This window comes from Clinocottus analis, unplaced genomic scaffold, assembly GCF_023055335.1.
Source record: "Clinocottus analis isolate CAN_PGR_092001 unplaced genomic scaffold, fCliAna1.0.p SCAF_7, whole genome shotgun sequence".
In the NCBI taxonomy this organism is placed as follows: domain Eukaryota; kingdom Metazoa; phylum Chordata; class Actinopteri; order Perciformes; family Cottidae; genus Clinocottus; species Clinocottus analis.
Genome location: NW_027176229.1, coordinates 16035684 through 16048073, shown reverse-complemented (window position 1 = coordinate 16048073; position 12390 = coordinate 16035684). Strand labels below are relative to the sequence as shown.

The window sequence follows — 12390 nt, the reverse complement described above, 5'->3', positions numbered from 1 at the left end:
TGGCGCAAAAGGTCCACAGACATCGAAGGGCAACGTAATAAACCCTCCTCGGTTGTTGATTTTGTCGTTTCTGCTTCAGTGGTAGTAGAGGTCGGGTTTCTGCGCTTTTTTGTTAGTAGAAGAAGAGAATAAGTTCAGGTACATAGCCCCCGTTTCTATGGCTTGTCTCCAATATATGTGGTTATTGGTTACAGTCAAACATGTGAGAGCAAAGAGGGGGTGGCAATATATGAGGCACTCAGCGTTATTCAAAGTTGTTGTGAGAAATCTTCAGTTTTACTAGTATTAAGTAAGACGAACATCAATGATTAACTTTACTTTTCCATTTTTAGAATGACACGGTCAAGCACAGATGTGTGACAACGAACTGCTGCGTTCGATCTACTGGGCAGGTACAACTGAGTGCCCAAACATTTCCAGTTCCTTTTTTTACTCAAAAGTTTAAAAAAAAGCTCCAGCAAGGACATCTTTTCTAAATCAAACAATAGCAGGAACAGATTTTTTCTTGTCATGAATCCCTGCTGCTTCAGCAGAACTGAGGCAGATTTTCAAATGAGAACGTACAAACCAGCGGCCCAGCGTCTCCCTCAGGTGACTGCAGCGTCTTTTAGTCGGGAGAAAAGGAGTGAGGTCAAGATGATTTTCCTCAAAATGGGACATAATGTAATCAACACAGGATTACTGCTGTGAGCCACTCCTCCTTCATGGAGGTTGAACACAAGACATTGAATTGTCTTCCATTTATAAAAGATGCATTATGTTCAGCAGAACATTTTAAGACTCATCCAATATCATCTAAAAGTCATGGATAATGGGCTCCAAGCTTGTAAGTATATTAACGGTGCATCGCTTGGTTTCACTTGAGTGGGTTGACCACGTGTATAATGGTTTGCATTGCATCTGTATTGCTTTTGAGTTTGCTTAAAATGGGAGCGTTAGATCCGAGCGTGATTCTGTTAAGCCTGAGAATGAGAGTTCTAGCCACTGTATATCTGTATTTCATCAAGTTAAATACACAACATATTAAATTTTGGAAATGGGAAAGGGAGATACTACAAATTGGATTGTGCTGCAGAAACAGCATCCCCTTTGATGTCAGGGAGTGGGGCTGACGTAGAGCAGTGCTTGTCCAGTTTTAAAAAGAGACAAAAGGAGAGTCCTCGTAGGTCCTTTATTGACCCCCTTTTATTGAGGGGATCCCCTTTTGACTTGATAGGCTCCAGCCAAGGTATGTCGAGCCTCTTGCTCGGCTCAGGCTGCTTCACACAAGCCTCTTGTGAAGATTGTCCTGATGCAACTGAGTTAGGAGAGCTCAAAGCCTGTGTTCATACTGATAGCGTAGCGCAGTTTGTCACGCAAGATGCTCTTCTTGCTGTAATTGGGCAACTTGAGCAGGTTAAAGCATGTTGATGAAGTGGGAAGTCGACCACCAGGCTCCTTCTTGCGGATTGTGAAAAAGCCCCGAAGAACACTGCCAAGGGTGTCTCCGGTGTCCTAGACAGAGGAAATTCCCCGTAAGTACGCATTCCCCGTCACAACCTTTAAACTGCATCAATTTACTCCTTTCCTAATATTACCTGATCATCTGAAACTTCCACACAACGGATGGAGAAAGGTGGTTTGAGGTAGGCAAAACCTAGAAGAGGCGGCCTGGAGCAGCTGGTAACAAACTGCAAAACACATACACAAGAATAAATGAGAATGGTAAAGTATTTGGGGGTAGAAATTAAAAAACTTTTGGCAGAGAAATTTACAAACACTTTACTTTAAGGAACATAGCCCTCTCATCGGAAGTGAAGTCACTGGACAGAATGTCCCACAGCCAGATGATGACACGGTGGCTGCTGTGAAAGCCTCCATAGTAGACCGTATGCTTCCTGAAAAAGAGCAGCCAAGAAAACAAGGATGGACAGGACGCATAGCTGAAGCCCAAGCACCACTAATAAAGTGTTTAGATTTTAGCAGACTTTTGAATTAACAGAAAAGTTCTTCTAAATGTAGGACACGTTTAGTGAGGAAACACAGAGTGAGTAGAACTGTTGTCGTGGCACAGCAACTAAAGAAGAAGAATGAAGTCTGTTCAATAAAGATGTCTGAGATGTCACCTACTTGAGGTCATCAAGATCAATCTCTGCATTGTCTCCTGCAACAAGGCGCTGAACCTCAGGCGTTGAAAACATGTGCAGCCACTCTGGATTGATAATGCTGCGGAAGCCCCGGATAAAAGCTGCAGTTTGCTCCTTAATCTGCGTGTGCATCCGGAAGTGAGCCATGAGGTGGATGTAGCTGATCCTGCATGAAATGGTCAAGTTTAAGTCAGCATCAGACAGTGAGTAAAGATTACACAACAATCAGAAAAATGTTATATTGAAAAAAGAGTCAGTATCCTGTTATTTTTTGGAATGGATATGATTTGAAATACTTGTTTTCATTGGTGACTGGCATGGTTTTCCCCCCAGGTATCAACTCATGACAGACAAGCTGGAAGAGAACATACAAAGTAGTTTATGAATTTAATGTATCCAACGACACTGTAACATGTCAACCATCATGTCTGTTCTTACCTGCCCCATAACATCCTCATCATAGGATAACGACAGTCCTAGATCCCCTACATCTCCATCGTAGCGCTGAAAAAAACAAATAAAATGAAAGATGTGAGATAGAGATTAAAATGAAATTAGTGACAAACAATTTGTCAAAGTGTAATTCCAGCCGACCTTGATGGAAGTGAGGTTCTTGTAAAACTCAGAGTCCAGCGAGGGCAGCTCGTCGATGGAGCTGTAGAAAGTGCTGTGGTGGTGACCCATGACTTGACTGAGGAAGAAGGAGGCAAAAGGGACGTCCACAACTATGCCCTACGCATACAGAAGTTACGGTTACACATTTGCTGAAGATTATTCAAAACAGTGTTTCGAGTAAGAACAACAAATTAATCAACACATTTACCTCATATATGGCTTTCCCGAGCATCTTCCCCACAAACTCAAAGAGCTGCAAATGGTTCTCATGGATGTAAGATGTTGGTGAAGGATACAGCCTTTCATTTCCACTCGTAGTCTACGGAACATTAAACTCAATGTCAGCAGCACAAGTGGGATGCTTCAACCAATCTTTCTATCTGTCTGGCTTACCTTGAAAAGGTTGAGAGCAGGGTTGAACACTTTCTTAATAATCTCCTCTAGGAACTCTTTGAACACACCATCCTGATCAATACCAGCCTCGTCTACTCCCAGATCGTTGACAAACTTCACACGAATGACGCCTTTAATGGAATTTGCTGGTAATCTGCGGAGCTGGTCATATCCATCCTGAGGACAGAGGAATGCTAAATGTTATTACGGCAGAACTGGCATGGACATTTTTGCTCTCCTTAAAAAAATCTATCTGATCTGATGACTCCATACCTCTAACATCCGTGAGCGACGAATGGTAATATGGGTGACGTGTGGTGACGCAGAGCTGGTTTCCACCAATCCCAAATTTTCTTTCTCCTTCGTAACAATGTTCTTGAACAGCAGCACCCTCTAAAATGAGAGGATATTTTATTATAAAAATGAAAAAGAAAAATGTCTCTCTGCCTTAAAAGAAAATGTCCTTTTTACTTACGTTTTTATGTGGGATGACATGTGGAATGTACTGCAGAACAAGCTGGGCTCTTCTCTTGCCTTTCTCCAGCTCTTGGAACAACAGGCTGGGCTTCAGGTCCCTGAATGCAACACCACAGAGATGTAAAGGTGAGATTTTAAACGAAGGCCTACGTGTTGAGGTTATTAACAGCTATTCAGTGTTTGTATTTACTTGCGTAGCCAGTGGTCATCAGGAGAGAATCGTCGCCTACAGTCTCGCTCATAAAGGACCATCAACCAGCCATGAACACTGTGAAACAACTCCAGTTTCTCGCCCTTTGCATTTTCTTCGAGATACAAAACAGTTTTTTCAGTAAAACCGATTCATCATAACTGTCAAGATTCAGTGGTCATACACTCACCTAAGATGCCGTCCCATATCATCTTGTACACAAATGTGTTTAGAAATGAAGAGATGGTGATGAGTTCTTCGATCTTAAAAGACGTTTGTTCTTCATATACTTCAATGTCATCTAGAATTCTGAAAAAAGGATAAGCAAAAGGATTGCTCCTACATGGGGCATTTCATGCACACCACAATAAATATTTTAAAAAATACATCAGTAAAATTACGTGATGAGGTGCCGTGAGCAGTCACAGAAGAGTACGAGCATAGCCAGAAGCTGCTTGGACTCTTCAGTGTCGTTATTTAGACACTCCATGAAGAGTTTAAGGCCTCCCTGAGGACCGAGCTCACAGATGAAGGCCCAAAGTTTGGGCAAAAGGTCATCAAGATGTGTCAGACCTGCAAAGCATGCAGAGTGAATTCATCATGAACTTTCAAGGATGCTTCTAAAATACGGTACATTTGTATGAATTAAAAAATTGGTACTGACCGGTGAGTATCTGGAGTCGTATCTGCGTTAGTGTGGACAAAGCCGTCTGGTAGAGCACACAAATGCTGCACACCTTCTGAACTTCAGCTGAGTCGACTCGCTTCCCTCCAACTGGTTTCAGGATGTTCCGTACAGAAGCCGACTTCTGAAAAGCCCGCTTGAAGAGGTCTGTCAAAACACACACAACATACAATGCAAAGAACCATCAAGGACCTCTTTAAACCATTTATAATTGTCTTAAAATGTCAGACTAGGGTTGAGTTCATAACTCACTTTTAACTGGTAGGTTGTTTTGTGAGGTGCTAGGCTGCGGGGGTGGTGGAGTGGGCTCCTGACTCTCCAGCTTTTTAGAGAGGACGTCACTGAAGAGGGTCCGAATGACAGAAACACCCCACAGGTACTGCAGCTGTTTAGTGACCAACGGCATTGACTCATTCAGACTACAGAGAACAGGAGACAGAGGGGGCAAATTCATATGTCAATACCTGGGCTTTTTTTCCATTTAACAGAAAAAAAACTGACAAACTACTTAATTACAAATCAATCCAATTTCTGAAGAAAGGACACAAATAATTACGTTTTAAACAAAATGCCTAACACACGGCTTAATATATATATATATATATATATATATATATATATATATATATATATATATAGTCTACATGAATCACAAATATAAAACTACAGCTTTTATTTGGGAGGTGCAAGACAGCCTGAGTAAGTTTAGCAACACATCTCTGCATCGTCTTTGTCTTTTAAGCACAATCAGCTTTTGTGCTATCTAAGAAATATTACATTTTGCATTTAAAAGGGCTTCAAAGCTTTCTTCTGATTGTATATTTTGGGTCCCCTGTGAACCCGCTTTCTATATCAAGTATTTCACTGACCCATAGTCTACAGTTTGGGAGAACCAGCCCAGGACGGGGTGCCAGTGGGTAAGGTTGGACTTCTTTTGGGATACATATCTCTGGCAGTAGGACAGCATGTCAGTCAGGTCCTTCACAAAATGATTGGCCTCCTCTTCAAGGACTTTCTCATTAAGGTGGCCCAGGTGAATCAGGTTGCCTGTCAAACATGAAAAAAATGCAGTTGGCAAAATATGAATACTCCAGTGGACACACAATGATTCTTTTTATGCACAACAAGATGGCATCAATGTACATATTTATCCAAAATACTATACCAAGTAAACAGAGTGTGTGGCTTCCTTCGAGACACACGCAGATGTCCAAACACTGTTCTTCCCGACTAAGAAACACAATGAATTTACGCAGCAGGTCATGCGTCTGAATAGACACCATACACTGTTGAGAAAGACCAGATATTATAACCTACTCTTTAACACTACACATTATTATTATTATGCAACAACATTATGTGATATGCGATGGGGCTTTTACCTCTGGAGTAAGCATGCTGAGGTGGGATACGACAGCTGGAACTGACATGATGTGAAGGAGGAATGATCTTAGTAGGTTATCAGAGAAGTGAGCAGCAATGACTGGCCTGGAAAAGAAAACCACAGAAAACACAACGCTGACTGGATGTAACAGAACTAGATACAACATATCCTCCACTTCATGTATTAAAACTGGAATATAAACTTATTTTAAATAGCAATTACAACCAACAAATTACTAACTCATAGCTCACCTTAATGACAGAGAGTAGATAGCTGTTAGAGTGCCTTTGGAGAGAGATGGTTTAGAACGAGCCAAGCCATTAGTCAGCAAGATCTGAATAAGAAAAGTCACGATGGCATACGATGTGCATTATTGTTAAGAATATGAGAAGAAGAAAGAAGTTGTCACAATACTTCATTGAAAAAGTATGAGCTGTAATACTGACCTGCAGTACTGAATAGAATCCCTTTTGGTTGAGATGACCCATGATATTTTCACAAATCCTCGTCAAAGCAGGTTTGAGAGCTTCTCCTAAAATAACAAAGGGGAATTGTGTTTTTTTTTTTCTTCCAAAAAGTATGTCCTTCAATAACAAAAGATACGTTTATAATAATGACATCAGCATGACTTAAGACTCACCCTTCCCTCTGACTATCCGCCAGGTTAAAGTGTCTGTGAAGGTCACCAGCATGGAGAGGTAAAGTGTTACCAATTTATTGTCTTGAAGTATGTCAGGCTGCGTAAGACAAAAACAAACAGTGAAGTGTACAATTAAAGTCATAAAATGAATATTAAAACATGCTGAATCAAGACTAACCTTCAAATTTTTCAGTAGTTGACAGCAGGTCCACAGTACATCTTTTAACTGTTTTAGCCAGGGAATGGTGAGGTCTTTGGAGAGAGCCAAGGAAACATACCAGACCTGAGGGCATGTGAGAACAGTCACTGAGACAAAAATCTATATCAAAGACTGTTTGTTATGTGGTTCGTAAAGTATATGCACACTCACTTTAGGTTCATTTTCAACCTCCATGCTGGCAAGAATTGCACGACAGAGCTTCTCGAACCTCTGTGCAACGTACAAAAATGAGATTGTTTAAAACAGTCTCAATAAATCCTGCACAAATGCAGGCATTACCAGGTAACAGAAACAAAATTATTAGGAAAGTGAACTAACGTGTACTGCTTGTGTGCTACCGATTGTTGCAACTCACCATCTTATCCTCTTGGCGATACACGAAAAGTAATTTCCTAGCAATTTTGAAAATTGAAAGTGCATTTCTTTTCGATGTCCCGCTTTCAGAAGCTTGAAAATATTCATCGACCTCTTTCCTAGTGAGACACAGACATTATTTTTGAGTCAACAATATTTACTATTTTACTATTGATGATCATGGTAAACATACTGAACTCAAAGATAGGCCAATAGTAAATCTGCAATAAATAAGATGAGAGACTACCGTATTTGCTTCTGGAGTCTGCAGCGACAGAGAAATCTCCTGACCAGGGCTTGGATGTGGGTTGCTGAGATCTCCTTGTCCTTATGTCCTTTTCTTTCCTCCCTGGCCTGCCGAGCTTTGTCCAGGAACTCGGACTTGGAGCTTTGGGGCACACTAAACATTGTGCACCCTGCAAAAGAAGCATTCACCAAACTTTCTATACACTGATCATCCACATGATTGTACTGATTGCAGTGACGGAGAACATATCTAAGCTTTTTAAATATTATAAATGTGATGATGTAGCATTCCAACAACTGCACATCATCGCATTTTGAGTGAACTTACGTGCGATTTTCCTCAGATGAAGATTATGTCTGGCCTTTAGGCTCAACTGGCGCTATACCTCTTCAGTCATTTGGTTGTCCTTGAGATCCGAGCAGGAGGGAAGCGAAACGAAGAAGAAGACTAACTTGCCATCTCTGGAGCAGCGGGCGACCCAGGAAAGATGGAGCTGGTTAGTTAGTTAGCACACAGGGCTAGTTCACCGCTGGTCGACTTGATACTCTCTGACGGAGAATCTTTTCACATCCATTCAGCGGGATTTATCATCATAGTAGTGTTAGGGTCGAGTCTGCGTCAATGACAGCCGGAAAAACACGGACGACATACTGTTTCAAAATGTAAACAATGAGAGGAGATCCGTATATTGACTGCGGCCATTAATCCCCTGTGTCGCACTAAATGCGTCCGGGTAGTGTTTGTCTTGATTTATAAATCGTCACACGATAGTGTTTGACAAAGAAGGTCTCATATGAAGCAAACTATATCTGTTCGTGTTGTCGCGACACCAACTTTGTAATGAAGTTCCCCCGGATAAAGGTTTCGTCCACCGGCAGTTGAGTGAGCGGCGGGGGAATGTTATCACTGTTACTCCTACAACAGCGGAAGCGTGGAGGCTAATGTGATTAAAGCTGTCTTCTTCAATGTGTCAATTGAAAGTAGCGTGACAGAAAGTGGACTGAAGTGGCGCGTTGCATTGTGTCTCGTTTTACGTCCCGTTGAACACTCTGTAACGTTCAATTAAATAATGATAACTGTCCCTTTAAACAGTGCAAAGAAACGTTGACGTCATTTTTTGTAACTGCGCAGCGTTGAACCGGAAGGAAGTGGGTGTTAGCTGACTGACGTTAGCAAGCTACAACTATACAGTCTGCTGCGGGTTCTATGGTAAATATACGTGTGTTTTATATCAAATCCAATTAAAAGCCGATTGATTACGTTATTTAGAGATGTTCAAACAACAAGTCTCAATGTGTTTTTGCCAGATGTATGATCATATGGATAACTTTAGTTGACGCTATCTAGTTAGTTAGCTCATTAGCAGTGTTGGCTAAAATCAAATTACTACTCAGCTGGATCCAGGTATGCTTTTCAGTGTCCACAGTGTATACAGTGTTTACGCCGCACAGAGGAGGGAAGCCGTGAACAGTCGTTCAACCGTAATAACGTTCGTTATTCGCGTTTTGATAAAGGAAAGAATAACAGCCGCATAGTAAACGTTTGTAGACTGTAACGTTCACGCTGTCTTTGCATTCTCTCTTTACCTTGACTTTTTCGGAGCTTTATTTAAAATTGCACTTAAAGTATGAAAGACATCAGGACATACAGCTGTATTAGTGATTTTGTTCGTTATTGACATTGCAAATACACATCCATAATTGTCTGAAGAAAAGATCACGTTTTCTTTATTTATAAACAAGAATAGACTGGCGAGTTACACATGAAAGTTATCTTTTTCTGGCCATTTTGAGAGTATAATTGAAAACCACAAATGTGATGCTCCAGATACTCAACTTGCTCAATGGAAGGCCAGTTTTATAGCTTCTCTCACCAGCAGAACAGTTTTCAACTGTGGGAACATAACTGCACAAGGGTGTTCAATGGTTTTCTAATCATCCATTAGTCTTCTAAAGCAAATACAATTTACTATTAGAACACTGAAGTGATAGTTGCTGGAAATGGGCCTCCATACATCTATGTAGACATGTCATTAAAAAACAGACAATTCCACCTAGAATAGTCATTTACCACATTAAGAATGCATAGTCTGTATGTGTGTATGTATGTGTACACACACAGGTTTTTTTTTTTTTTTCAATGAAGATAACATTAAATTAATAGTTCAGTGACACACCAGCCCTGATTCAGGTGTAACTATATTTTACCTTTTTCTTTCCTAGGAAGAGATGTCAGGAGAGAGTGTGGTGAGCTCGGCAATGCCGGCAGCTACAACCCGTACTACATCCTTCAAGGGCTCCAGCCCCAGCTCTAAATATGTGAAGTTAAATGTGGGTGGGGCACTGTACTACACTACAATGCAGACACTAACCAAGCAGGACACGATGCTCAAAGCCATGTTCAGTGGCAGGATGGAAGTCCTCACAGATAGCGAAGGTGAGCTGTTGGTGAAAGTGGTTAAATGATATGCTGGCTTTGTGTCAGCCCTGTGCTGGCCATGATCTTTAATGTTTTACCATTTTATAACCTAAGGTTGGATTTTGATTGATCGCTGTGGAAAACATTTTGGAACAATCCTGAACTACCTTAGAGACGGGGCAGTGCCACTCCCAGACAGCCGACGGGAAACTGAGGAACTGCTCGCTGAGGCCAAGTATTATCTTGTCCAAGGCCTAGCTGATGAATGCACAGCTGCCTTGCAGGTACTGTCTCCACATAGCGCTGTCAGCTAGGCAGGGCAATGTAATAAGAAATCAATAACAACTCCACAGAACATTGACTAAGTCCTATTTATTTGGAAACATTTCAGAAATTCCTATCATTACACCTAAAATGTTTAGCTTGTAATTTAGTGTTGATTTAAATACATTTTAAAACCTTTGAATTTAGTTGACTGAACTATATATTAAAACAGTGTAAAATAAAAATATATATATTGTTGCATAGCCTTCATCCTTTTAGCCTCGGTTAATGTCTCTTGTATACTGAATGTTTAACTTTTGTAATTGGAATTTTTTTAATGAAAAAAATATTATTTTCTCATACAGAACAAAGAAACTTACGAACCACTTTGTAAAGTGCCTCTGATGACATCATCTAAGGAAGAGCAGAAGCTTATTGCAACCTCAAATAAGGTAAGTTAAAGATAGTTTTTTACTTAACTTGCAGAATGTTTCATGTTTAATATCAAGAGAAATTATAATTTAAAAGGGAGTAATTTTTATTTTTGTATGGTATCTCTTTGCAGCCTACTGTCAAACTGCTGTATAACCGAAGCAACAACAAATATTCATATACCAGGTGAGTTCCCTTCATCTGATATCAGAATGACTAATTAAGAAGGAACGTAATGCGGTGAAATCACAGAAGTTGTTTAAATAAGTGACCGTCCTGTAACACTTTCTTTCCTGCCAGCAATTCTGATGACAACATGCTGAAAAATATTGAGCTGTTTGACAAGCTGTCATTGCGGTTCAACGGTCGAGTACTCTTCATCAAAGATGTGATTGGGGATGAGATCTGTTGTTGGTCCTTTTATGGCCAAGGGCGTAAGATTGCTGAAGTGTGCTGCACCTCCATTGTTTATGCCACAGAAAAGAAGCAGACAAAGGTAAATATGTATTTGTTATATGATCCTCTGAAGACTTCTTTTGTCTTTTGTTAAATGTAGAGCTACAAAATGTTGTTTAAATATCTCCATTCTGTTGTGTAACACTTTACTACTCTGCCAGGTGGAGTTTCCTGAGGCACGAATCTATGAGGAGACCCTCAACATCCTCCTGTACGAATCCCACGATGGGAGGGGTCCAGACAATGCCCTGCTGGAGGCAACAGGGGGCGCTGCAGGACGTTCTCATCATCTGGATGAGGACGAGGAGCGAGACAGAATTGAGCGAGTTCGTAGGATTCATATCAAACGACCCGATGACCGCACACACCACCACCAGTGACCTTTCTCCTCTGACCCGCCAGCCTTGCACCACGCTTGTGCCTTACATCACCCAGCGCCTTTCTATCTCGCTCCCACTCTTAGTTTACCAGCTGTTTCTCCAGGAGACTACACCGATATGTGTGTCATATGACAGTGTGTAGTAGTGATGTGATTTTGTGTTTGTTTGTGTCCTCTTTGTTGTGTGGTCTAACAGGCTGTAGTGTTTTGTTCTCTGTGTGTTGGCCATGATTCTATCCTATAGAACCTATAGACCTGAGTGTTTGCAGTCAAAACTGCAGGTGAACACAGTTTTACCTGATTATGTAGGTAAATTAGAAAGAGTATTGTTGGTATACATCAGTTATTTTAGGTCCATTACGACCAGGAGAACAAGAATGATATCATGTTAAAGCTAAAGATTAATGTACATAATTTTTGCTTCTTTTTACCATGGTTTGGATGGGTCCACTGAAAGGTCATCAGTGGATTAACCAGATGTTGTACACAATAAGGCCACATGGTGGCACTATTTTACTCTTAGAATATGTTACCATGACTATTTTTGTAGCCGTGGATAATGGCAATTACTTTTTCTTTTTTTTTTTAATTGTACTAATTTTGATAGATAAGATATCACATATGGGTAAGACATCTCACTGTCGTGCTTCTGGCATATTTAGTTTTAACATTTATGCATTGTCCCTTCACTCCCATAAATTATCACTATTTCAGTGGAGGGAACTTGAGCTGTGACCGCAGGTGTTAAAAGTACTGAGGGTGATTGAATGATGGATGCTGAGATTGAAGTGAACGACTGTAACTAGAGATCTCCCTGGCAGGAAGGGAATCCTGTCTACAAGCTCTTTACAGGGACAGAAATTAGACCTGTCCTTCATCCCCGCATTCATCTGAGAATGTACTGTTTGCACACACTAGGTTTTAGTAGAAATATGTCTAACAATCACAGTACTTGTAGGTCTGTTGTACAGAAGTGAACATATATGTATGTTTTATATTTATACATACTTTATCACAAATAAATTTCTACAAATATTTTTTTGTTCCGTTTTAAATTTGCATACTCCCATCATCAGTGATACAAAAGCATAACAATCGAGAATCAAAATA

General features: G+C 40.6%; 2 protein-coding genes across 2 annotated transcripts; one reads left to right on the top strand and one right to left on the bottom strand.

Moving 5' to 3' along the window:
* Window positions 1-1152: 1152 nt before the first annotated feature.
* On the bottom strand, window positions 1153-8798 carry ube3b (ubiquitin protein ligase E3B). Its single transcript, XM_068604805.1, has 27 exons — window positions 7659-8798; window positions 7332-7500; window positions 7086-7203; window positions 6881-6940; window positions 6689-6793; window positions 6511-6607; window positions 6317-6402; window positions 6122-6204; window positions 5869-5974; window positions 5652-5772; window positions 5356-5533; window positions 4739-4905; window positions 4466-4633; window positions 4203-4374; window positions 3992-4110; window positions 3802-3916; window positions 3610-3709; window positions 3408-3527; window positions 3135-3311; window positions 2950-3060; window positions 2721-2858; window positions 2565-2630; window positions 2423-2481; window positions 2110-2292; window positions 1766-1877; window positions 1578-1670; window positions 1153-1494 (listed from the first exon to the last, which is right to left on the bottom strand). The coding sequence occupies exons 2-27, from the start codon at window positions 7490-7492 to the stop codon at window positions 1303-1305; spliced, it is 3207 nt and encodes a 1068-aa protein (XP_068460906.1). The 5' UTR covers window positions 7493-7500; window positions 7659-8798; the 3' UTR covers window positions 1153-1302.
* kctd10 (potassium channel tetramerization domain containing 10) lies at window positions 8318-12315 on the top strand. The gene is made up of 7 exons (XM_068604807.1): window positions 8318-8540; window positions 9554-9767; window positions 9864-10033; window positions 10379-10465; window positions 10579-10631; window positions 10746-10941; window positions 11063-12315. Exons 1-7 carry the CDS (start codon window positions 8538-8540, stop codon window positions 11279-11281), a joined length of 942 nt encoding a protein of 313 aa, XP_068460908.1. The 5' UTR covers window positions 8318-8537; the 3' UTR covers window positions 11282-12315.
* Window positions 12316-12390: the final 75 nt, after the last annotated feature.

What these genes read in the sequence shown, in the direction of transcription:
- kctd10 (XM_068604807.1), top strand. An exon ending in AGTCCTCACAGATAGCGAAG is followed by an intron (nt 9,768 to 9,863) that starts GTGAGCTGTTGG and finishes TTATAACCTAAG; the next exon opens with GTTGGATTTTGATTGATCGC. An exon ending in AACAAATATTCATATACCAG is followed by an intron (nt 10,632 to 10,745) that starts GTGAGTTCCCTT and finishes CTTTCCTGCCAG; the next exon opens with CAATTCTGATGACAACATGC.
- ube3b (XM_068604805.1), bottom strand. Translation starts at nt 7,492, where the DNA reads ATGTTTAGTGTGCCCCAAAGCTCCAAGTCCGAGTTCCTGGACAAAGCT. An exon ending in GTCGCTCACGGATGTTAGAG is followed by an intron (nt 3,312 to 3,407) that starts GTATGGAGTCAT and finishes CTCTGTCCTCAG; the next exon opens with GATGGATATGACCAGCTCCG. An exon ending in CCAGTCACCAATGAAAACAA is followed by an intron (nt 2,293 to 2,422) that starts GTATTTCAAATC and finishes CATTTCATGCAG; the next exon opens with GATCAGCTACATCCACCTCA.